This window comes from Heterodontus francisci, chromosome 20 (genome assembly GCF_036365525.1).
Source record: "Heterodontus francisci isolate sHetFra1 chromosome 20, sHetFra1.hap1, whole genome shotgun sequence".
Lineage (NCBI taxonomy): Eukaryota > Metazoa > Chordata > Chondrichthyes > Heterodontiformes > Heterodontidae > Heterodontus > Heterodontus francisci.
The window spans coordinates 81143786-81168247 of NC_090390.1; the positions used below are offsets into that span (position 1 = coordinate 81143786).

A 24462-nucleotide genomic window follows, 5' to 3' on the forward strand; every position below is an offset into this window, starting at 1 on the left:
TCCAGTACTCGATGTTGGACAAGCAATGAGACAAAATAGAGAGTGGAGGGGTGGGGAAGTGCACATACAGTACCTAACTCTAGTTGCTAAATATTTACTAGAAGGAGTGCTGAAATGATCTGTAATGCATGGATAATACGTTCAGCTACATAATTAAACAACATGTTATACGTGTAAGAGTCATTTGAGGGCAAGAGCTATCTAACAGAAAAGGAGCTAATTAGTTTTGAAGGAGAGTATCCTTTCACAGGTACAGAAGCCTTCTGTGGTCTAAGGCTGTACCCATTCTGACAATGTGTAAAATACCTTTCTATAGAAGAAAGGTATTAGCCACTTGAGAAGTGTAATCAATAAATGCATGCTCGACAAAACCAATAGTGATTAGTTTCCAACAGGTTAACCCTGTTGTGGTGTAGTTCCCCCTGTAAGCTAAATGGGGATTAGTTATGACAGCAACCATTGCAGCTTTTAGTGGAAAGTTAAATTGATATTTGAGGCAGTTGATGATAACTGGGCTATAGGGAGAGCTTGGAGAAATAGGATTGATTTTGGATTGTTCTAGCAAAGAGTTGGCACAGCCAGGGTGGGCTGAATGACCTATTTCTGTCCTGTAAACATCTATGGCTCTAAACTCCTCACAGGCACTGATAAACTGACTAACAGGGATGACCCACGTGTGGCCCGTCTGGTTGGTCAAGAACCACGATGTTTGCCAGAGGGTTTCTCCGCATGGTTTGTATTGATATGAGAGGGTTGGCACATGGGAATGTCCTCAACCATTGAGAGTATGGTAGCCTGGTGGATATCACACTGGACTAGTAACCCTGAGATTAAGTTCATAATCCCAGTAGGGCAGCTGGTTAAATTTAAGAAAAATCTGGTCATTTGAGGGCTGAAATCAGAGAAAATGACTGAAAGCTTCTGAATTGTCATTAAAACCTATCCAGGTTCAATCAAATCTTTTTTAAAAATACCCGTTTGAGCCTAGCTATGACTCCAGTCCCACACTATGTGGTTGATTAATCCTTATTGCTCTCAAAGGCCACTAAGGATGGGAGATAAGTACCAGCGTGGCCCACATCCCAAGAACAAATTAAATTTAAGAAAAAATGAGAAGCCAGGATGGTTTATAATCCAAGGCACTATCAAGATTGAAGAGTGTAGAAGTCAGGCAGTAGGGATCAGTAGGGCCAGACAGAGAGAGCAATGATTTAAAAGTAGTCTCGAATATTGGGGCATCCTTGTGGGACTTAGCAGTGTCTCTGAAAGGTGGTGATGGCCATACAGCTGGCAGGTCAATGTGTTTGCTGACAAATGCTTGTTGTTCCGCACAATTGTCATTGCTATTCTCAGGAAGTGGGTGTACGATGTAATCGGACATGCAGGAAGAGTGCAGCCTGTTTCTGTTGAAACCAGCATCCCCATCGCTTAACAATCCTAAAACACCTCCTGTAATTACATTTTAGTTGATAATTATGATCTAACAGTGAGATGGCAATGGTTTATTTTAGTCAGACCTACCTATTTAATTGGCTTCTCACCTTGTGGGTGGTAATGTGTTATAGTCTGATTAACTAGATGCAGAAAAAAAAGTGATTTAACTGCAACTACTAATTAAATAATGAGTTCCTCATCCTTACAAACTAACTGTGGTGAAATAGAAACTCATTAAATCATCACTGCAGAGTTCCTCACTTCAATGTTTCTTTCCTCTCACCTTCTAAGGTAATGAACATCCTTATTATCACTGAACATTGTGGCTCAGTGGGTAACACTCTTGCCTCTGAACTTAGTAAAGCCATCAGTTCAAGTCCCATTCTAGAGGCTTGACTACGTAATCTAAGGCTGACGCTATAGTGTTGTGCTGTCTTTTGGTTGAGATATTAAGTGGAGGCTCCATCTGATCTCTCAATGGGACATTAAAGGTCATAAGAACACAAGAAATAGAAGTAGCCCATTCAGCCCATCGAGCCTGCTCCGCCATTCGATGAAATCGTGGCTGATCTATTTCAACCATTTTCTTGCACTATCCCCGTAACCCTTGATATTTTTAATATGTAGAAATCTATCGATCTCAGTCTTGATCATTCTCAATGACTGAGTCTCCACAGCCTTCTGGGGAAGAGAATTCACCACCCTTCGAGTGCAGAAATGTCTCCTCATCTCAGTCCTAAAATAGCCTGCCCCGTTTTCTGAGACTGCGTCCCCTGGTTCTAGACTCCCCAACCAGGGGAAACATCCTTCCTGCATCTACCCTGTCGAGCCTTGTAAGAATTTTGTATGGTTGAATGAGATCACCTCTCATTCTTCTAAACTCCAGAGAATAAAGGCCCAGTCTATTTAATCTTTCCTCATAGGACAATCCCTCCATCCCATGAATTAGTTTGGTGAACCTTCGCCCCACAGTATGGTTCAATAGAAGAGTTGGGGAGTTCTCTCTGATGTCCTTGCCAATATTTATCCCTCAGCCAATGCCATCAGAAACAGATTAATTGGCTATTACCTCATTGCTGTTTGTGGGAGCTTGCTGTGTGCGAATTGGCTGCTGTGTTTCCTTAATTACAACAGTGACTGCATTCAAAATGACTGTATTGGCTGTTAAAGCACTTTGCAATGTCCTGAGGTTATCAAACATGCTATAAAAATGCAAGCTCTTTCTACATTTTCGTTCCTGAGCTTTTCAAACTGTCTTGCACTAAATCTAGAGGGAAACGATTGCCACAAGCATTCGTTCCAACACAAGGCATGAATGAGCTTGAATATTACCGGGTTGTTGGATGTGACAAAAAGCCCGAGGGGGGGGATGGCAGAATGCGTGTGCACTATTAACTTAATTGATTTCAGAACAAGTGCACAGTGGTTTACAGTGCTCAATAAGCACTGCTAAATTATCAAAGATCCAACGGATTGAATGTCTCAGTAAACTTGCTCTGTACTTTCACCTGTCGGACCTGGATTTAAGGTTCAGCAGAGTTGTAATGGAGAGAATAGCAGCCAATTTGTAAACAGCAAGCCCCCAGAAAAAACAATGTAGGTAATCTGGTTTGTTGATGTTGGTTGAGGGAAAGACGTTTCCCAGGACACCAGGGAGAACTCTGCTGTTCTTTGAAATAGGACCATGGGATCATTTAGAGGGCAGTAGGGGCCTGGTTTTAATGCCTTATCTGAAAGGTGGCACCTCCAACAGTGCAGCACTCCCTCAGAACCGCACTGGGAGCCTCTGCCTAGATTACGTGCTGTAGTCTCTGGAGTGGGACTGTGAAGCCCCCGTCTTCTAGACTCAGAAGTGTGAGTGCTTCCAACTGAGCTGCAGCTGACACCTATTTGTTAGGAAACACTAGGCCTCCACTCCAGTCAAATTTTTTGAGTATTCACTGAGTGGGTTGGTAAGAGGATGTCCCCATACCTGATGAGTCGGAATGCTAGTGTTTTCAGTCACCTTTCCGGGGATCACTTCAACTGGGAAAAATCCCAGCGGGATGTCACTGAGCTGGCGATTCTGTGCTTTGGCACTGGTGACATCATGGAGTGGGTGTGGGGGGAGAGCCTCTGCAGGAAATTTGAAATGCAAAGATCTACCAGGTTTCTATCAGCAGCTCTCAGGAGATCCTTGCATCAGGGAGATGCCCAGGAGGACTGGCAACACTGCATATCATCAGAATTTGTATTTGTATGGGAGGCTCTACTGTCTCTTAACAGTAAGGGCTGTATCAGTCCAATTCCTGATGGGAACCTCAGTCTGATGAGTGACAGGGTGATACTGGGGATGTGGTGTGAGGACTGAGGTACATTAGGACACTGCAGAGGGAGTTTTACTCTGCTTCCATACTATACCAAACCAGGGAGTAGTTGGCAGAGGCGGGTAAATACCTGAATTGGGAAAACTGTTGCAAAATCAAGTCCTTATATATGATAGCTGGACCCTTCAATAATCCCAGTGCTGAAAATCTTCATCCATTTTTTTAAGGACAGTGGTAATACCCAGTAAGATTTCTCTTTAAGCAGATTATTCTTCCACAACCAAATTGTTCTATTTTCCTGTCTAGCCTCTTGCCCTCTCCTAGCCCTTTCCTTACACCTATCCTGTTTCTGCAGTTTTTCTCTCCTTTGTGACACTATCCAGTGCTTCAAGGGCTTAAACCTGTTTGAGCCCAAATTTCACTAAGAGTGCAGTTATACTGCCAGTGACACACCTTAAACACTGTTCATTGATGCAAATCAAAACTAAAGTATCAACATAATGTTACAAAATCTGGAAATAAATCATTTGTATCAGTATGTGGTTGCTGGATTGTCATAAAAGCCCAACTGTTTCACTACAACAACAACTTGCTTTCATGTAGCGTCTTTACTATAGTAAAACAATCCAACATGCTTCATGGGAGCATTGAGAGAAAATTTGACATTGAACCACATAAGGAGATGTTAGGACAGGTGACCGAAAGCTTGGCCAAAGAGGTAGGTTTTAAAGAGTATCTTAAAGGAGGAGAGTGAGAGGTAGAGAGGCGGAGAGGCATAGAGAGGGAATTCCAGAGCTTTGAGCCTAAGCAGCTGAATGATGAAGTGATGAAAATTGGGGATGTACAAGAGGCCAGAATTGGAAGAGCAGAGATCTCAGTGGGTTCTTGGGCTGCAGGAGGTTAAGAGATTGCGGGCTGGATTTTGTTCTCCCCCAGGCTTTGGGTTCCATGGTGGGGGGCGGGGTGCAGCCTGAAGCTGGCTTCGGGAAAGGGCCGCCACACACACCGATGCCGGGAAGGCCCGGCTCGATAATGGTGGCAGTGGCCAGGCCTCGTGGCAGCACCCCGCTGCTCGGTGACGGGACCCCCATTTAAATAAATTAAAATGAATGAATAAATGATACTTACATTGCCGCCTCATGTCCCACTGCAGTCTTCGGCCCAGTGGCCGGCACTCCCGCGCCTTCAGATCCCCATCCGGGGCAATGAGATGCCACACTGGTGGGGAGGGGGGAAAAGGTAAGTTTATCAAAGCGGGGGCAGGCGGGGGGGGGGGGGGGGGAGGGATCAGGGTCAAAGTATCATCATTGGTGTAGGGGATGGTGGGAAGGGTTATAGTTTAAAGTTTATGCAGTTTTGGGCAGGGAGAGGGGAAATAATTAATTTAATTGTTATGGGGGAGTGGGAGAGGGGCAGAAGAAATGTCTTTATTTATTTTTATTTTATTTATCTTTAAATATTTAAATTTCCCAGTAGGGCTGACAGGCCTTTACAAAGGGCATCAGTGCCTGCACACAGGCAGCTGACACCATTGCCAGGGACGGACACCCTGCCCTCTCCATGTGATTGGGGTGCGGGGGTGGGTGCGGCCGCCGTTTTTTCCGCCTGCCACTGACATTGGTGGCGGGCACAGAAGATTCACTCCAGCGAGTGGGAGAGGAGTGCAAGGCCATGGAGGGATTTGAAAACAAAGATGGAAATTTTAAAATCAAGGCATTGCCAGACTGGGAACCAGTGTAGGTCAGCTAACGTCCTTGAGGGCAGGAAACCCGTTTGCTGTTCATGGGATTCCAGTCTACACCAACATGGTCGACTCTTAACTGAGTTGACTCTTAACTTAGTTGTCTCAAACCACTGCAAGTAAAATGACCACACTACCTTCTCAGGGCAACTAGAGATGGGCAATAAAAGCTGGCCTTGCTAGATACATCCACATCCCAAGAATGGATATTTAAGAAATGTTGTACCTCTGTTCTGTCAGGGAAGCTGGACAGCATAAAAAGATTCAAGAGACAATTAGAGGTGAGCTTTTGGAGGGGTAAAGGATAGTTATGGTGATTTGCCTAAGGGCAGGTCCTCTACATATTTCTCCATGCCTCGCAGTCTTGCGCTTTCCTCTTCAGCTGCTCGTAGGAGCTTCCAATTTTCAATTTCATGTTGTTTAGAGTTTAGAGATACAGCAGTGAAACAGGCCCTTCGGCCCACCGAGTCTGTGCCGACCATCAACCACCCATTTATACTAATCCTACACTAATTCCATATTACTACCACATCCCCATCTGTCCCTATATTTCCCTACCACCTACCTATACTAGGGGCAATTTATAATGGCCAATTTACCTATCAACCTGCAAGTCTTTGGCATGTGGGAGGAAACCGGAGCACCCGGAGAAAACCCACGCAGACACAGGGAGAACTTGCAAACTCCGTACAGGCAGTACCCAGAATTGAACCCGGGTCGCTGGAGCTGTGAGGCTGCGGTGCTAACCACTGCGCCACTGCGCCACATCATCATTCTCTTTCTCCCTTTTGGTCTTGTTAGGACCGAGGCGGGAGTAATGCACTGTCAATTCAGTCTCAATATTCCACAGGTCGCAGCATATTATTAAAGTTTTCCCACCTACCAGAAATTAGACAAATTAAACACTTTGGTAACCCCCAGAATAAACAGACCAAACCAGGTATCTTTAGACAACAACAAATTAACTATTTATTAATAAACTAAATTTTAGACACTATTAAGATAGATTTATGTCTAAAGACTTTATAACTTCATATTTTCTCTTAACCCTAATGCGCACACACCCATACATTAAAAAATTACTTCGGAAATAAATAATTATCTGGTTTGCAAGTCCTGGTGAGTTACATTCCTGGTTGGTCAGGTGTCCCAGATTAGAACAATCAGATACCACTCGAAGTCTCCAGGTGAATTTTACAGTCTATAACAGATAGGCATTCGAAGCATTTCGGTTGCAGCAGGCGTCACACAGTTCTTTTAACAAGGTGTCTCGCCACAGGTCTATTTGGATTCTAAAATTGGTAGTTTTTTAGTAGAAATTTCATTGAGAATTCCAGCAAACACAAACAAAGGACAAAGATGCAATCTTGAAGGAAAATGTTCTTTTTCCAGGGTTTTTTTTCTCTCCTTAGGCCTGAAGATAAATGTAGATTTTTCTGCTAAGAGAGGTATACAGCTTCTTCCTTCAGAGCATGCTTCGCTGGACTCTAGTTCAGACCGGTTGAAGCCAGTCTTTATCCACTGTTAAAAGTTACAGTACACCATGTGACCTTCTCTGGTTCCTGCTACGGCCTAGGAAACAGGTGCAGCTGCTGGCACACTGTGCTCAGTCTTAAAGGCACACTGTTTTTAAACAGAGTCTTAAAGGCACACTGTTGTAAACAGAGGAGAGAAAAACAGTTCCATGACCCCTCTGCCCTTGGCGAAATGAAATGCCATTCTTAAAATGCATTTCATTACAAAGCAAAAAATAGAAACTGCAAAACACGCTGTAAACATTTTTTCACATTCATGACTCCATTCACTCTACTTATAACTTACAGAATTTTTCTTTGTACCATCGCCATTAACTTAACAAGGCTACATTCATGACAAAGTGTCAGCGATAAAATTTTTTCCCCAAAAATATTTACAATTTTCAAATGATAAGGCGGTGACACCAAACTCCATCTAAATATTCTAGCATTTCAGTTTTTAAATATTTCCACAAACGTTAATGGATTATGGTCAGTGCATATTAATGTTTCTGTATAGTCTTGGCGGACATATACTTCGAAATGTTTGAGAGCCCGCAAAAGTCCTAATGTTTCTTTTTCCACTCTGGAATACCATTTTTGATGGCAATTTACTTTTCTTGAAAATTACCCTACTGGCTTCTCTACGCCCGATTCGTCATCCTGCAAAAGGATTGCACCAACCCCCAGGTCGCTAGCATCGATCGCTATTTTAAAGGATTTAGCAAAATTTGGAGCAACCAACACTGGTTCATTAGTTAAGATTGCCTTTAGCTTTTCAAAAGCTACTTTATTTTTCTTTTTTGGTGCAAATCGATTAATGGAGCAGCCACGATACTAAAATTTAAAATTACAAATTTCTTGTAAAAGCCGCACATCCCTAAAAACCTCATTATTTCACATTTAGATTTAGGGATAGGGAACTCCATTAAGGCTTGTACCTTTTGCTGTTTTTGGCAATACCTGCCCTTGCCCCACTATGTATCCAAGGTAAGTTACTCTTGCTTTTCTGAATTCGCTTTTCTCCAGATTTATCACTAAGTCTGCTGCTTGTAGTTTTTTAAACAGAATATTTAGCTAGTTTAAGTGTTCTTACCAAGTGTTACTGTATATTAGTACATCATCGAGATATACTACACAGTTGGGAACACTGGCTACCATCTGATTCATTATTCTTTGAAAAGTGGCTGGGGAATTTTTAGCCCACATGGCATCATCTGACACTGATAAAGACTGTCAGGTATTACAAAAACAGATATCTCTTTGGTTCAAGGAGTCTAAGGAACTTGCCAGTAACCCTTTATCAAGTCGATCTTGGTAAGAAACCTAGAACTGCCCACTCTGTCGATAGTCTTCTAAATATGGAATTGGATAGGAGTCTGCCTTTATTACTGCATTGACTTTTCTGTAATCTATACAAAACCAGGTTGACTCATCAGGTTTAGGTACTAGAACTATTGGTGAACTCCAGCTATTTTAACAAGGTTCGATCAAGTTGTTTTCTAGCTGTATTGGATTTCTGCTTTTACATGGGCCTGTTTGTCCGGACTTAAGTGGGAAGGATGTTCTTTTAAAGGAACGGTTCCCCCTATATCCACATCATGTGTGGCTAAGGTTGTACATCCCAGCTTATCCCTACAGATTCTTTTAAATGTTTTGAAAAGCCTGGTAAGGTTTTCACATTGTTTTGCCTCTGAGAGCAAAGCATGTTGTCCAATTTTCCTAGCCATTCTATATTCGCTAATCTGATAATTGGAGGTTCAATATGAGAATTGTCTAGGCCTCCTTCTGCCTTATCCTCACTATCTTTTTCCTTCTCAAAAGTCCCAATTACCTGACATACGTGTACTGGCTTATCATCCTCCCTGCGATAATATTGCTTTAGCATATTGATGTGACAGAACTGTTTCTTCTTCTGGTGATCAGGGGTGTCAATCAAGTAATCTACCTTACCCACTCTTATAATCACTTTATATGGGCCACTGAACTGTGCTTTTAATCATTCCCCTTGTAATGGTAACAATACCAATGCTTCATCCCTTGGTTGAAAATTGTGGGTCTTTGCATTCTTGTCTGTCCATTTTTCATATTGGCTTGGAATGCTTTGAGGTGTTCCTAAGCCATACAAAACTGCTTCACGTCCTTTGTAAGGCCTGGCCAGTAATAATGTTGGCTTATACGTGACTTAGTCTTCCAAATCCCCCGATGTCCTGCAAAAGGAATGTCATGTGCTAACCTTAATAATCCCTGGCGATATTTAGGTGGTACCACTATCTGTTCAAGAACTGTCCAGTCTTCATCCGCAGGTCTTTGTCCATTTCCTCCTCAAAGCCCCGTTTGCCATATAATAGCCTTTTGGAACTCCTTTCGCCTCAGCTTTTGTCAGAGCCATCTATGCCATTCTGTATAACTCTGGACCAGCTTGCTATGCTGCAATTATAGAAGATCAGTTAAACATCTCATTTGGACTATCGAAATCCCCAAATAAGGTTTCAGATACTTGGTTGTCTGTTTGTGGTTCCACTTTTACCTCTGACAATGGAACCTGTTTAGCCATTGCTCGGATGACTATATAGGCAGGAAATATTCCCGGAACTTGTTCCTGTAATTGTTCCGTTTCCATAACTTCACTTGGTTCCTCTGTAATTATAGGAGAAACTGATACTTTTGGTCCAGCCAAATCATTTCAGGAGTAGATCAATTACCTCTACTGGCAAACTGTGGACAACTCCTACAGTTACCATCCCAGATATAGGGCTGGATTTTAAAGCCCCTCCGCCGTCGGAAATGTTGGCAGGGGGGCAATGAAGATCGATGCGGCAGAGGCCCACCATCAACGGCGGCAGGCCCCGTGCCAATCTCGGTGGCGGTGAGGCCTTGTGGCGGCCAACCGCCGCTCATTGATTGAACCTCCCATTTAAATATGGCAAGTACTTTACATACCAGAATTAATGAGGGTCCCGTTGCCTCCTAAATTGCCGCACCGATCTTCACTCGGGTGACCAACAATGCCACACTTTCGAATCCCTGTTTGGGGAAACGTGGCGCGACACTTGTGGGGAGGGGGGAGGAGGATTGTTTCTCTGCGCGGGAGGGGTGGGGTGAGGTTAAAACAATGCAGATGGGTTGGGGGAGGGGTTGATGGGAAGGGATAAAGGGCAAAGTTGCCGAACTTTGGAGGGGTGCAAGGGGAAATTCTAAATATTTGCATTCTGTGGGGGAAAGGGCACAAATGGCCGGAAATGGCTTTGGGGGAGCTGGGAAAATGCATTCAAACATCCTGACATTATGTTTTGGTGCAATGTGACTAACCTGGCCCTTTTATTTTTGAATGTCCATGAAGGGCTGTAAGCCCTTTAAAAATGGCACCTACGCCTGCGCTTTGGCGCCGGGCGCCATTGCCTGTGACAGCTCGCCCACCCGCCTGCAAGTCATCGCGTGGGGCGGGTGCTGCGGCCATGCAAATGAGCAAGCATTTGAAATCACAGTGGCTCCGTGATGCGGTGCTCGTGTGGGTGAGGCGCATTTTTTTACGTCCGTCGCCTACTTTGGTGGCGGACTCTTAAAATACACCCCATTAAGTCACTCTCTAAGTGCACTTTATATAAAGATATGGGTATATACTCCCCTCCAATTTCATTAACTGAAACTTTAGCGTTCAAGGCACTCTCTGGTGGAAACATTATATCTTTCCCCAGCAAGAATATTTGGGTTGCTCCTGTGTCCCTGAGTATAATGATAGGTTTTCCTGCCCCACTTAAAGGATATGGAGTTACTTTCCCCTTTGACAAAAATTCATTATTGCTTTCGGGTATCTTATTCTTAACCTCTACACTCACTTTAGTTTTTGTAGCTGGTTTTACAGCTGCTGTTAAAGCTACGGCCTGGTCTGCTATACTCTCAGTTAGAGCTACTTTTCTCTGCATTAGCTTTGCGTACCCCAACAAGTCCATTGGGTTTACCTCGCAACTTCCAGCACTCTGAACGAAGATGACCCGTTTTGTCGCAATGATAAAACTTCGGCTTGCGAACCTCACTTCTACCCTCAGCACCTTCCTTTTCCTTTCTGACCTGAGGATGTGATCCAGGGGCATTCCCAGCTGTTCATTCTTGTCCCCGGCTACTTGCCTTTCTTTCACTCTCCCACTTTCTATCCTTCTCGGGTTTATGGGGTGACGGACAAAAGGTTTTGTCTTATTCTCAAACTCAAAATCATCCACAATTTCCGCTGCTCGCCTAGCTTTCAAAACTTTCAGGTTATCTATAACCTGGACAACGTATGTCAGCCAAGAGCGACGTCTCAATTCATTCCATCTTCGCTGCCTCCGGAGAATACTCGGCATCAGGTGGCAGGACCGTATCTCCAACACAGAAGTCCTCGAGGCGGCCAACATCCCCAGCTTGTACACACTACTGAGTCAGCGGCGCTTGAGATAGCTTGGCCATGTGAGCCGCATGGAAGATGGCAGGATCCCCAAAGACACATTGTACAGCGAGCTCGCCACTGGTATCAGACCCACCGGCCGTCCATGTCTCCGCTTTAAAGACGTCTGCAAATGCGACATGAAATCCTGTGACATTGATCACAAGTCGTGGGAGTCAGTTGCCAGCGTTCGCCAGAGCTGGCGGGCAGCCATAAAGACGGGGCTAAAATGTGGCGAGTCGAAGAGACTTAGTAGTTGGCAGGAAAAAAGACAGAGGCACAAGGGGAGAGCCAACTGTGCAACAGCCCCGACAAACAAATTTCTCTGCAGCACCTGTGGAAGAGCCTGTCACTCTAGAATTGGCCTTTATAGCCACTCCAGGCGCTGCTTCACAAACCACTGACCACCTCCAGGCGCGTATCCATTGTCTCTCGAGATAAGGAGGCCCAAAAGAATATGAGCTCTCACTACTGAAGGAATTGAATTTTTAAACTTTTCCAAGAGATTCAATTCTCGAAGATTCTCATATGTGGTTTCCATCTTTAATGCCCGTATCCACTGCATCACTTTCTGAAATACTATCTTTTTCTTCTTTGCCAGTTCTGATGAAAAGCCACAGACCTGAAACATTAACTCTGCTTCTCTCTTCACAGATGCTCCCAGGCCTGCAGTGTATTTCCAGCATTTTCTGTTTTTATTTCAGATTTCCAGCATCTGCAGTATTTTGCTTTTATTTAAATTGTGATATCTGTTCCAGTCGTTAAATATTTATCTTGACCTCTGCTTTCCCACCATTATTTCTTCCAACCTTAATAACTTTCGTCTTTGTTCACATTAATTTTCATTCTGTAAGCTTTCACTACTTCATTCATTTTATCTATTAGTATCAGTAGATACTGTGCTAGCCATCAGAGCCTGGCAATCTGTAAATCTCACTAACTTCACCAATTGACCTTGTACTTTGACCCCTTTCTGTACTTCACCTGGTGCCTCTTTATCATGGCTTCTGCATTGATGTTAAAGAGCAATGGTGATAGTCTGGTCTCACCCCATACCCAATTACACCAGGTTCGGTTTCACCAAACACTGTCTTGATTGTTGTAGTCTGCCCCATGTACAGAGCCACAGATTTTATCTCTCTAATCAGCTTACTGGATAAAGGATAGAATTGGGTAATTGGGGTTGAGATCAAAGGCTGACTGTACAGTGGCGACACCAGACCCTCAGGAATGGCTTCTTTTGACTAGCTATCTTGATATACAAATCTGCCAACTCTTCCATATCCAGCAGGAGACATGCACATGAAACTACATTGCTCCTCCAGATAAGTACAGGTGAGGACTGGGATGGTTAGTCCAGGTTCATTGGTGAAATCAAGAGAATGCCATGGAAGTAGAGTTTTCTCAGCATGCATGGCAACAAGCCCTGCTGTTTGAAAAGAGAGCTTCCACTGATGCTACGAGGCACAGCCTTACCTCCATAGCGGTTTTTTGTTCTTTCTCACTACTTTCTCGGAAAACAAGGAAAACACGCTTAAATCCCACAGCTAGGCAGGTCATGGGGGAGGGAAGATGAGGCGGGGCAGAGAGGAATATATTAATGCCACTTCCCACAGTCTGTGTTTTTTTTTCTTTTTTTTTCTTTTTTGTTTATGGGGACAGGGTAGGGGGAGCTTTACTCTGTATCTAACCCCGTTTCACTCTGTGCGATGGATACAGCTGTTCGCTTGGGTATCAGCTGGGACCAACTTGCTGCTCTTAACTATTTTTATGCTTCTGGTGTGAGGTGACACTTCAGCTTGTGACTGAAAATCTCACACCTGGGATGTGTTGAAGGTTGGCAGCTGTGGTGAACAGGAGGCTGTAATGCAAAAGGGTGAAAGTTATGCCAAAGTTGTATAAAGTTATAGGTAGACCATAGGTGCAGTACTGTGTCTGGTTCTGGCCAATAAAAATGGGGCTTTCATCAAAAAAATGTCCATGGATTTTAAACTAGTAACAACCTTGCTTTTAAAATTATTTTTCAAATTATTTACTGGACTCGGGATCTATTTCAGACCTTTGCTTTTGGTTTTCTTGGTTTAAAAAGCCACATCTCGCCACACTGCAGGGGAATTTTATGCTGTCCACCGCAGTGGGTTTGGAGGAGGGGAAAGCATAAAATCGGTTGGAATGGTGGAGTGGGGGGGGGGGGGGGGGTTTCCTGCCACCATCCCGCCTCCTGCCAAAATTTAGACCGGGGCAGGAAGGCCTATGAACGGCCTTCCCGCCCCGCCGCCAATTGAGGCCCTTATCTGGGTAATTAACCTCCAATTAAGGGCCGCTTTTCGCCGCAGTCGCAATTATCTGCGTGATGGGTGGCCTTGTCGCCACACGGGAATCATGGCACAAAAAATTGTGCAGTTGCTTCCCAGTTCCGGGTGTAGGGGTGGGGCAGTGGGTGATACTGGGGGTGTCCCTTGTTCAACGGCACTTAGTTGCTGAACAAGACAACCAGCATCAGGGAGGGGGTGGGGGGGGGAGCCCATTGAGGGCCATCTCCCCACCCCCCCCCTCTCTTGCTGCCGACCCCACTCACCCCCTTGACCCCCCCCACTCCACGAGACCCCTCCCACCCTGACCTACCTGAGGCCTGGTTCCAGCGAAGCTCCTCGGCCTCCAGTAGGTGCAGCTACAGCAGCAGCCACCAGCTCCTCGGTGGCGCAGCAGCTGCAGGCCTCTGGTTAGCCGGCAGCTCTGCAACGGTGGGTCTCCTGGTGACGGGGTCCTTAATCCCGTGGAAGACCTGCCACTGTCTACTTAAGTGCCTGATTGGCACTCAATTCTACGGGCCTACCGAAGAAGAGCCAATGTGGGGATCTCAGCATGGTTCCCCCAGACGTCGAGACCCCTGCCGCTGGGATAAAATTCCACCCTGCCAGTCAGTTAATCCATATCCCACGTATGCTATCCCCGGCATCCTGGCCAATAGTTATCCTTCAACCAATATCAATAAAAACATATTATGTGATCATTATCACATTGCTGTTTGTGGGAGCTTGATGTGCGCAAATTGGTTGCAAAGTGTTCCCTACATTACAACAATGACTATAGTTCACGAAGTATTTCATTAGCTGTAAAGCACTTTGGGGCATCCTGAGGTCATGGAAGGTGCTATAGAAATGCAAGTCTTTCTTTTTATTCCATCGTGGTGACTGGGGAGTAAAATATGATCAATTTTAAATTGTCCTGCAGTGAGCACCAGAAAAGACTCAGAAAGTACAACTTTGAAATTGCAAGCTTGAACGAGATGAGGGCTGAATGCATTACTAAAAGATTTCTGTTGAAAAATGAAACATATTTGAACTATAAATATTGAAATATGATATCTTCCTAATGATAATGAAATGTAAATTAAATGAGCAAGCCAAATTGGATGAATGGGGCAATTAAAGTGGTAATAAGAAGGTGATGATACAAGAACAAAGTGGGTTAGAAATAAGTGCTAGTAATTTGGTTTTGTGCAGATAACCATTGCCCCATCCAACTACCCTTCCTTACTGCGATTCTGTAACTACCAGCTCTATACCCCTTCCAAACAGAAATTCATCCACTCCTTTTTTTCAAACCCTACCATAATTCTCTGTTCCACCAACCCCACTGTCAATCTATCAAAGAATTCTATCACCTGTTTATTAATGAAATTCATGAGGTACTTTAAGAGAATGAAAGACTTGTGCCTTTCAGAACCTCAGGAAAGTCACAAAGCGCTTTACAGCCTATGGAGCATTGTTTTAATGAAATGTAATCACTGTTATAATGCAGAAAACATGGCGGCCAGTTTTTGCACAGCAAGCTCCCACACACAGCAATGTGATAATGACCATCGTCATAAAGTGTTTTTTTTTTAAGTGATTTTGGTTGAGGGGTAAATATTGGTGATGTTTTCCTGGCTGCCCTCCTATAGTGGTGTCCAAATGGCTGTTCTTCTTATTGGTGATTACACAGTATATGCCCAACATGGGGAGCACCTTTACCCAATCCTGTCCTCACTCAGTGGATGGCTGTAAGACCCCCGCCAGGTGACATTGATGCCAATTGTAGCACCCCAATGGCTGAACTGTCTCAGCGCAACTAACTCAGTCATAGCCGAGGAAATTGACTTGGGTTTTCTACTCTGCTGATGGGACTAACCAAGGCATTGGCTTGCCCCAATGTCATTATAGAAGATAATCTAACAAAAGTGCGTCCCTTTTTAAAACAAAATCATAAAAGCAATTTATTGAATTGAATCGTCATGTTGTTCCCTGTGCCTCACCACGTTCTCCAGTCCCTGTGGTGCCCATGGTCAAGGAAGGCTTCGAGTGTACCAGTAGACACCATGCAGTCCTTCTCCAGGGCTGTCCAGGTACAGAGAAGTTATGGGAGAGAGAAACACACACAGCTGGAGCTGACCACAAGCCCCATGTGGACCCTGTAAATCTGGACCTGTGGATGGTCACCAGGTGCAGGTGCTGACCCACGGGGAAGTTCTCCGACCTGCCCTCTGCACCAAGTGAGGCTTGGGACCTTCTGCACGGCACAACACAGCATCACAGTGGCACTGAGTCTTCGACGAGCGGGGGGGAGCTCACTTTCAATTCCGTTCTGGATGTGTTCCTAATGCATTTCATGGGCTTTGTGTTTCCACAGGTACAATGGTCCAAACCTGGTGCTCAAATATGATAAAGTCACAAAGAGGCTCCAGAACATCGCAGTTGATGAGCGCAGCTCTCCTTACTACTCGCTCCGTGATCGCCAGGGCAACGCTATCGGGGTGGCGGCCTGTGACATCGATGGTGATGGAAGAGAAGAGATATATTTCCTCAACACCAATAATGCCTTTTCAGGTACATGGGAACTGCTAGATGCAAAAAGACTAAGGTCCATCTAATTCACCTTCTATCACCCTGACAGTCTCATGATAATGGAGTTATTGACTAATCACAGTGATCAATTTCAATCAACAGACCCAGACATGAGATGAAGAAAACAACCAATGTGGAAAACTTTGGGAACCAAAGGTCCAAAGTCACCTGTTCCTTCCAAGCATTGCTACACTCACCACTTCATGTCTCAAATTACTCATATTATATAAGATTATGAGGGGTATAGATAGGGTAGATAGGAAGAAACTTTTTCCCTTAGCCGAGGCATCAATAACCAGGGGATATAGATTTAAGGTAAGGAACAGGAGGTTTAGAGGGGATTTGAGGAAACATTTATTCATCTGGAGGGTGTTTGGAATCTGGAACACACTGCCTGAAGGGGTGGTAGAGACAGGAACCCTCACAACATTGAAGAAGTATTTAGATGAGCACTTGAAACGCCATAACATACAAGGCTACGGGCCAAGTGCTGGAAAATGGGATTAGAATAGATAGGCTTAATGGCCGGCACGGACACGGTGGGCTGAAGGGCCTGTTTTTGTGCTGTATAACTCTATGATTCTATGACTCATACACTGTATCCCAAAGTGTTGTTCTCTGAAATAAATCTAATTTGCATTTGAATAAGTTAATCTTAACTATTAGCAGTTCAGTGGGGAACTGGTAGCGGAACCTTCTTTTTGGATCCTGGTAGAATTTCCTTGTTGTTTTGTAAATTTTGCACTTCTGAGGTGAGAGATGCTATACTTTGAGGGAATTGGAAACATTCCCTATTTCAGGCACTCGGCATTGCCAGGTCAGGTATATCACAGGTTAAGTGCAGAGTAAAGCAACAAACTTCTCAACCCAAAACACCAACAAAGGCTGATCAACAGCTTCAGAGATGTGTCAACTCAAAGACCCTCTGAATGTAGACCCATGGCCTGTAGCTATACTGAGGCAGGGTCATGTGGCTATACTGAGGCAGGGTCATGTAACTATACTGAGACAGGGTCATGTAACTATACTGAGACAGGGTCATGTGGCTATACTGAGACAGGGTCATGTGGCTATACTGAGACAGGGTCATGTAACTATACTGAGACAGGGTCATGTAGCTATACTGAGACAGGGTCATGTAGCTATACTGAGACAGGGTCATGTAACTATACTGAGACAGGGTCATGTGGCTATACTGAGACAGGGTCATGTAACTATACTGAGACAGGGTCATGTGGCTATACTGAGACAGGGTCATGTAACTATACTGCGACAGGGTCATGTAGCTATACTGAGACAGGGTCATGTAGCTATACTGAGACAGGGTCATGTAACTATACTGAGACAGGGTCATGTAACTATACTGAGACAGGGTCTTGTAGCTATACTGAGACAGGGTCATGTAGCTATACTGAGACAGGGTCATGTAACTATACTGAGACAGGGTCATGTGGCTATACTGAGACAGGGTCATGTGGCTATACTGAGACAGGGTCATGTAACTATACTGAGACAGGGTCATGTAGCTATACTGAGACAGGGTCATGTAGCTATACTGAGACAGGGTCATGTAACTATACTGAGACAGGGTCATGTGGCTATACTGAGACAGGGTCATGTAACTATACTGAGACAGGGTCATGTAACTATACTGAGACAGGGTCATGTGGCTATACTGAGACAGGGTCATGTAACTATACTGAGACAGGGTCATGTAGCTATACTGAGACAGGGTCATGTAGCTATACTGAGACAGGGTCATGTAACTATACTGAGACAGGGTCATGTAACTATACTGAGGTAGGGTCATGTGGCTATACAGTGGCTGGGTCCTGTAGCTATACTGAGACAGGGTCATGTAACTATACTGAGGCAGGGTCATGTAACTATACTGAGGTAGGGTCATGTGGCTATACAGTGGCTGGGTCCTGTAGCTATACTGAGGCAGGGTCATGTAATGTATCCAAGCTGCTATCATTTGTACAGCGTAAGGTTGTGGACAGCATTGCAAGGATTTTTTTGTGTTTTTTTGTGGATTCTATTGGTGCTCTCAGTTACAATATTCGAGTTAAATCCTCCTTCTCCCAGTGCATTCAGGACTCTCTTCACCCCCGAATTCCATCTTCCCCCTCACTCCCCATATTCACATTACCCCTCTCTTTACCTCCATCACACAGTGTCACTCCCAGCTGCTCCACTCAGCCCTGTTCCTGGCTTCTACCTCTTCTTGTTATTCCAAGTGATTGAATGCAGCTGAGCACTGTGGGTTGCTATTCAATGTCTCGTGAGAATTGTTGCTCACGGTGGGTAGCAGCGTTGAGTAGGGTAGGGGCTGGGAGGGGCACAGAACCAGATTGGGGGCATGTCCCCAGGAGGGGCACGGTGCCTAGAGGGGCACAGAGATGGGAGTAGTATGGAGCCAGGGGAGGACACAGATCCAGGAAGGGCATGGAGCTGTGAGTGTTGAGGAGACAGTATTGCCACTGATTCTTGTCTAGCACCAGGAACAGGTGGAGTGCCCCGGAAAATGTTAACTGTCCATGTGAAATGCCAACAATTGCCACAGCAGCAACTTATATAGCACCCTTAATGTACTAAAACGTCCCAAGGCGCTTAAGCAGGAGCATTATTAAACAAAGTATGACACCGAGCCACATAAGGAGATATTAGTTCAGACGACCAAAAGCTTGGTCAAAGAGGTAGGTTTTAAGGAGCGTCTTAAAGGAGGAAAGCAAGGTAGAGAGGCACAGAAGTGAAGGGAGGGAATTCCAGGGCCTAGGCAACTGAAGCCGTGGCCACCAATGTGGGAGCGATTAAAATCAGGGATACTCAAGAGGCCAGAATTAGAGGAGCACAGATACCTCGGAGGGTTGTGGGGCTGGAGGAGATTACAGTGATAGGGAGGGGCGAGGACATGGTGGGATTTGAGAACAAGGATGAGAATTTTAAAATTGAGATGTTGCCAGACTGGGAGCCAGTGTAGGTCAGCGAGCACAGGGGTGATAGGGGAACGGGATGTGGTGTGAGTTAATACAACAGGCAGCAGAGTTTTAGATAATCTCAAGTTAATGGAGAGTAGAATGTAGGAGACCAACCAGGAGCGTGTTGGAATAGTCAAGTCTCGAGGTAATGAAGGCATGAATGAGGGTTTCAGCAGCAGATGAGCTGAGGAGGGGTTGTGGGGGGTGGGGGGTGGGGAGTCAGGCGATGTTACTGAGTTGGAAATAGGTCCGCTTAGTGAAAGCGCAAATATGAGGTCGGAAGCACATCTTGGGATTAAATGAGACACCAAGGTTGAGAACAGACTGGTTTAATCTTAGACTGTTGCCAAGGAGAGGGATGGAGTCGGTAGCTAGGGAACATAGTTTGGAGCAGGAATTGAAAATAATGGCTTCAGTCTTCCCAATATTTAATTGGAGGAAATCTTTGCTCATTTGGTACTGTTTGTCAAATGAGCAGTCTGATAAGTTTAACAACAGTGGAGGAGTCAAGAGAGGTGGTGGTGAGGTAGAGCTGGGTATAGTCAGTGTACATGTGAAAACTAAAGCTGTGTTTTCGAATGATGTTGCCAAGGGGCAGCATGTAGCTGAGAAACAGGAGGGGGACAAAGATAGATAGATCCTTGGGGGATGCCTGAGGTAACGGTCTGAGAACTGGAAGAGAAGCCATTGCAGGTGATTCTCTGGCTCAGATTAGATAGATAAGAATGGAACCAGGTGAGAGCAGTCCCACCCAGCTGGACGACAGTGGAGAGGCGTTGGGAGGAGGATGGTGTGGTCAACCATGTCAAAGGCTGCAGACAGGTCGAGAAGGATGAAGAGGGAAAGTTTACCTTTGCCACAGTAACATAGGATGTCACTTGTGACTTTGATAAGAGCTGTTTCAGTACTGTGGTGGGGGGAAACCTGATTGGAGGATTCAAACATGGAGTTCCAGGAAAGATGGGCACGGATTTGGGAGGCAACAACACATTCAAGGACTTTGGAGAGAAAAAGAGGTTGGCGATGGAGTGGCAGTTTGCAAGGATGGTGGAGTCAAGTGTTGGCTTTTTGAGGAGATTTGAAGCAGAGAAGAACAGTCCCTGAAGAGAGAGAACCGTTAATACTATCAGCTAACATTGGGACCAGGAGGGGAAGTTGGGTGTTGAGCCGTTTAGTGGGAATAGAATCAAGGGAGCAGGAGATGGGTCTCATGGACAAGATGAGCTCAGAGAGGGCAAGAGGAAAGATAGAAGAGAAACTGGAGAAAGGTGCATGTTCAGAGCTAGGGCAATGGGCACTTTAGAGCAAGTTTGGCCCGGTGGGCTAGTGGAAGGGAGGGGCGCAGCAGAGGCAGCTGATTCTGGGTTCGATCTTAGTGACAAACAAGTCCATGAGCTCCTCGCACTTATTGTTGGAGGTGAGAGTGGGGGGGACAGGGGAGAGGGGTTTAAGAAGGTGGTTTGCAGCAGTGAAAATCTGGATGACCCTGGAATACTGAACAGTTTTAGCAGATGAGAGCAGGACCCGATAGTGCTTTATGTGGTCTAGCCAGATCTGGTGATGAATGGCTAAACCGGTTGTCCGCCATACCCTTCCAAGTCTGCGTCCCTTGAACTTAAGGGAGCAGAGGTGAAGGCTGTACCAGGTGGAACAGCCAGGGTGAGAGAGAGTAATAGTTTTGTTGGGGACTAGAGCATCAAATATGGAGGTGAGGGGTGGTTGAGCAAATCAGTAGCTGCTGAAATCTTGTCGCAAACAAAGGGCCAAAGGCTAGACAGTTGGGATTTTGAAAGTGCAGTTATAAGTGAATTGGGGGATACATTTTTCTGAGGGCAGATACAGATACAGTCACGTTCGAAACTCCAGACACATTGTTGGAGAATTGTGCGTCAATGCTCGCTGTCGAGGAGGACCCCTACTGCTCCAGTGTGGCATATTTTTAACCCCAAACCATTTACCCTGTGACTGACCTCCATTAGTACTGAATTAACAGACAATTTTGTACTGAAGGGCCATAACCACAATGTTTAAGCTGTCAAAACTTATTTCTGGGGGAACTCTTGCTGGGGGGAGGGGGTGAATAAAGAGAGGGAGCAAGAGAAAGAGAGGGAGTGAAGGCGAGAAGATTATCAGTTGTATTTATGGTCTTATACAGTGTTTCTCATACACACCAGCAAAATACAGACAATAAAATGTTTGCAAGCTATTGCAGCAGTGCAGAGTTGTGGGATTTTGCACAGTCTGCAAGGAGTTGTTAAATAGCTGAGGTGATATCACAAACCTCACGAGCAAAGAATAATAGATTCTTTCAGCTCAGCTTAGCTAAAGTCAATAAGGTGGGTTTCTGTTGCACAATTAAATCTTAATGATAAATTTGAAAAGTCAATATTTCAGCCAGTGCACGTCCGTGTAAGAGACAACAGCAGGTTATTTAAACCAGCAAGGGAGAGCACGTTGTTTACACATATCCTGCAGTTTCAGAGGTACACAACACACATAGACCCATGCTGCACAAACATGGGCCTAGGATATTGGCCTTCACCTTGTATAGGTAAACACAAGGCAGTTAAATCAAGATTAAAGGGGCTGTATACTGGCTAACCTGGCATCAATATATACACAACAACTTTTATTTGAAGTAATAAAACATCCCAAGGCATTTCACAGGAGTGTTAGCAAACAAAATTTAACATTGAGCCACATTTTAGGACAAATGCCTAAAATTGTGGTCAATGAGGCAGGTTTTAAGGAGAGTCTTAAAGGAGGAAAGAGAGGCGGAGAGGTGTAGGGAGGGAATTCCAGAGCTTGGGGCCCAGGCAATGAAGGCACAGCCACCAATGATGGGGCGATTAAAATTGGGGATGCACAAGAGGCCAGAATTGGAGGAGTGCAGAGGTCACGGAGGGTTGTAGGATTGTAGAGAGATGTGGGGAGGGGTCGAGGCGATGGAGATGATATGCAATGAGAGAGGAGAGAGAGAGAAAAGGAAAAAGCAGGGAAAAGGTCTTGCTGTGGAGAGATTGAAAGAATGACAGAGGCGGATGAAGGAAAGAACTAAGGAGCTAGATGTGGAGAGAAAAGGACTGGAAAAAGGCCAGAGAGTCACAAGACTATCTGTCTAGGAAGAGAGCTTCGATTATAGCCACAGTCTGAGACAGAAGACATTTGAGAGCTATGGGAGGATTGTTGTTGTTGTACAATCTCCGAGCATCGAGACAACTTGGTGCCAATAACAATTAGGAGCCTTTGACATCTCTATTAGCCATTGTTGTCCAGCAGGAATCTTCCCTTTCCCATTATATTACTTCCTGCAGGGTGATAATTAGCTGATTAAGGGGTGCTTGCCTGACTACTTTGCAGCAAGGAATTTTATGTATTGTGGTGAGTGCATTAATTGATCCATTTTGGCCAGAGACTAGGTACAAGCACTTTACAACAGTCTGGAAATATTACATTTAACCGTATCAATTCGATGTGGTTGTCTATCTTACCCATTAAATATTTGGCGCTGTTCTAATCATTGGTGAGCTGGTTTGGAGGAATTGCGGAGAGAGAGGGGACAGCATTATAAATTATAATCAATAGATATGGTCCCCAGTCTCAGAATTACTGAGACTTGGCAGCACAGGGGAGCTGGATTGAGATTGGTAGACAGATACAGTCAATCACAAAGGGAATTGCCTTGGAATGGGTATCGACTCCAATTGGAGAGATACAGGGGCTATTCTCAACTGCCAGTTACCCATCTCTTGGCTTTAAAAAAAAATGGACATTGGACATATTGCACGTCGGGGGCAGGGGCACCTCAGTTATCCCGTTGAAATCCCAGGCCGATTTTCAGGTGGACCTATAAAGGGATGAGTAGCCCACCCACCTGAAACAGGCTCCTCAAATAAGCAAATTGGGTCTTGCATTGGTTGTAAATTTCAGGTAAAGATGTGCAAAGTATGCTATGTTCCTATTTATACCAGGCTTTGATTGGCCCACCAATGGTCTTTGACCTAAATTAGCTCCCAGTCCAACAAAGCCTTGATTTTAAAACTCTTCATCCTTGTTTTCATGAAAACTCCTCCAGCCCTTACAGCCCTCTGTGATCACAGAATCACAGAATCATTACAGTGCAGAAAGAGGCCATTCGGCTCATCGTGTCTGCACTGGCTCTCCGAAAGAGCAATTCCCTCAGTTCCATTCCCCTACCTTCTCCCCATAACCCTACACATTCTTCTTTTTCATATAACTGTCTAATTCCCTTTTGAATGCTTCAATTGAACCTGCCCCCACCACGTTCTCAGGCAGCGCATTCCAGACCTTAGCCACTCGCTGCAAGAAAATTTGTTTCCTCATGTCACTTTTGCTTCTCTTACCAAATACTTTAAATCTGTGCCCTCTCGTTCTCGATCCTTTGCACTGCTCCAATACTGCCCTCTCATGCATCCCCAATTTTGATCGCACCACCACTGGTGGCTGTGGCTACAGCTCCCTGGTCCCTAAGCTCTGGAATTCCCTCCCTAAACCTGAACACCTCTCTCTCCTCCTTTAAGACATGCCATAAAACCAACCTCTTGGACCAAGCTTTTGACCACCTGTCCTAATATGTCCTGATGTGGTTCAGTCTTAAATATTACTTGATAATCGCTCCTGTGAAGTGCGTTGGGACATTTTATTACATTAAAGGCGCTATATAAATTTTTTTTCATTCATTTATGGGATGTGGGCGTCACTGGCCAGGCCAGCATTTATTGCCCATCCCTAATTGCCCTTGAGAAGGTGGTGGTGAGCTGCCTTCTTGAACCACTGCAGTCCATGTGGGGTAGGTACACCCACAGTGCTGTTAGGAAGGGAGTTCCAGGATTTTGACCCAGTGACAGTGAAGGAATGGTGATATAGTTCCAAGTCAGGATGGTGTGTGACTTGGAGGGGAACTTGCAGGTGGTGGTGTTCCCATGCATTTGTTGCCCTTGTCCTTCTAGTTGGTAGAGGTCGCGGGTTTGGAAGGTGCTGTCTAAGGAGCCTTGGTGCATTGCTGCAGTGCATCTTGTAGATGGTACACACTGCTGCCACTGTGCGTCGGTGGTGGAGGGAGTGAATGTTTGTGGATGGGGTGCCAATCAAGTAGGCTGCTTTGTCCTGGATGGTGTTGAGCTTCTTGAGTGTTGTTGGAGCTGCACCCATCCAGG

The 24462-nt window shown here is 45.0% G+C and overlaps 1 protein-coding gene across 1 annotated transcript in view; it reads left to right on the forward strand.

Moving 5' to 3' along the window:
• The window catches only part of crtac1b (cartilage acidic protein 1b), a 341954-nt gene that overhangs the window by 82943 nt on the left and 234549 nt on the right, over positions 1-24462 (forward strand). The window contains exon 3 of the mRNA XM_068053120.1: positions 16090-16286. Within this exon, the coding sequence (XP_067909221.1) occupies positions 16090-16286 (197 nt within the window). The remainder of the gene's footprint in view (positions 1-16089; positions 16287-24462) is intronic.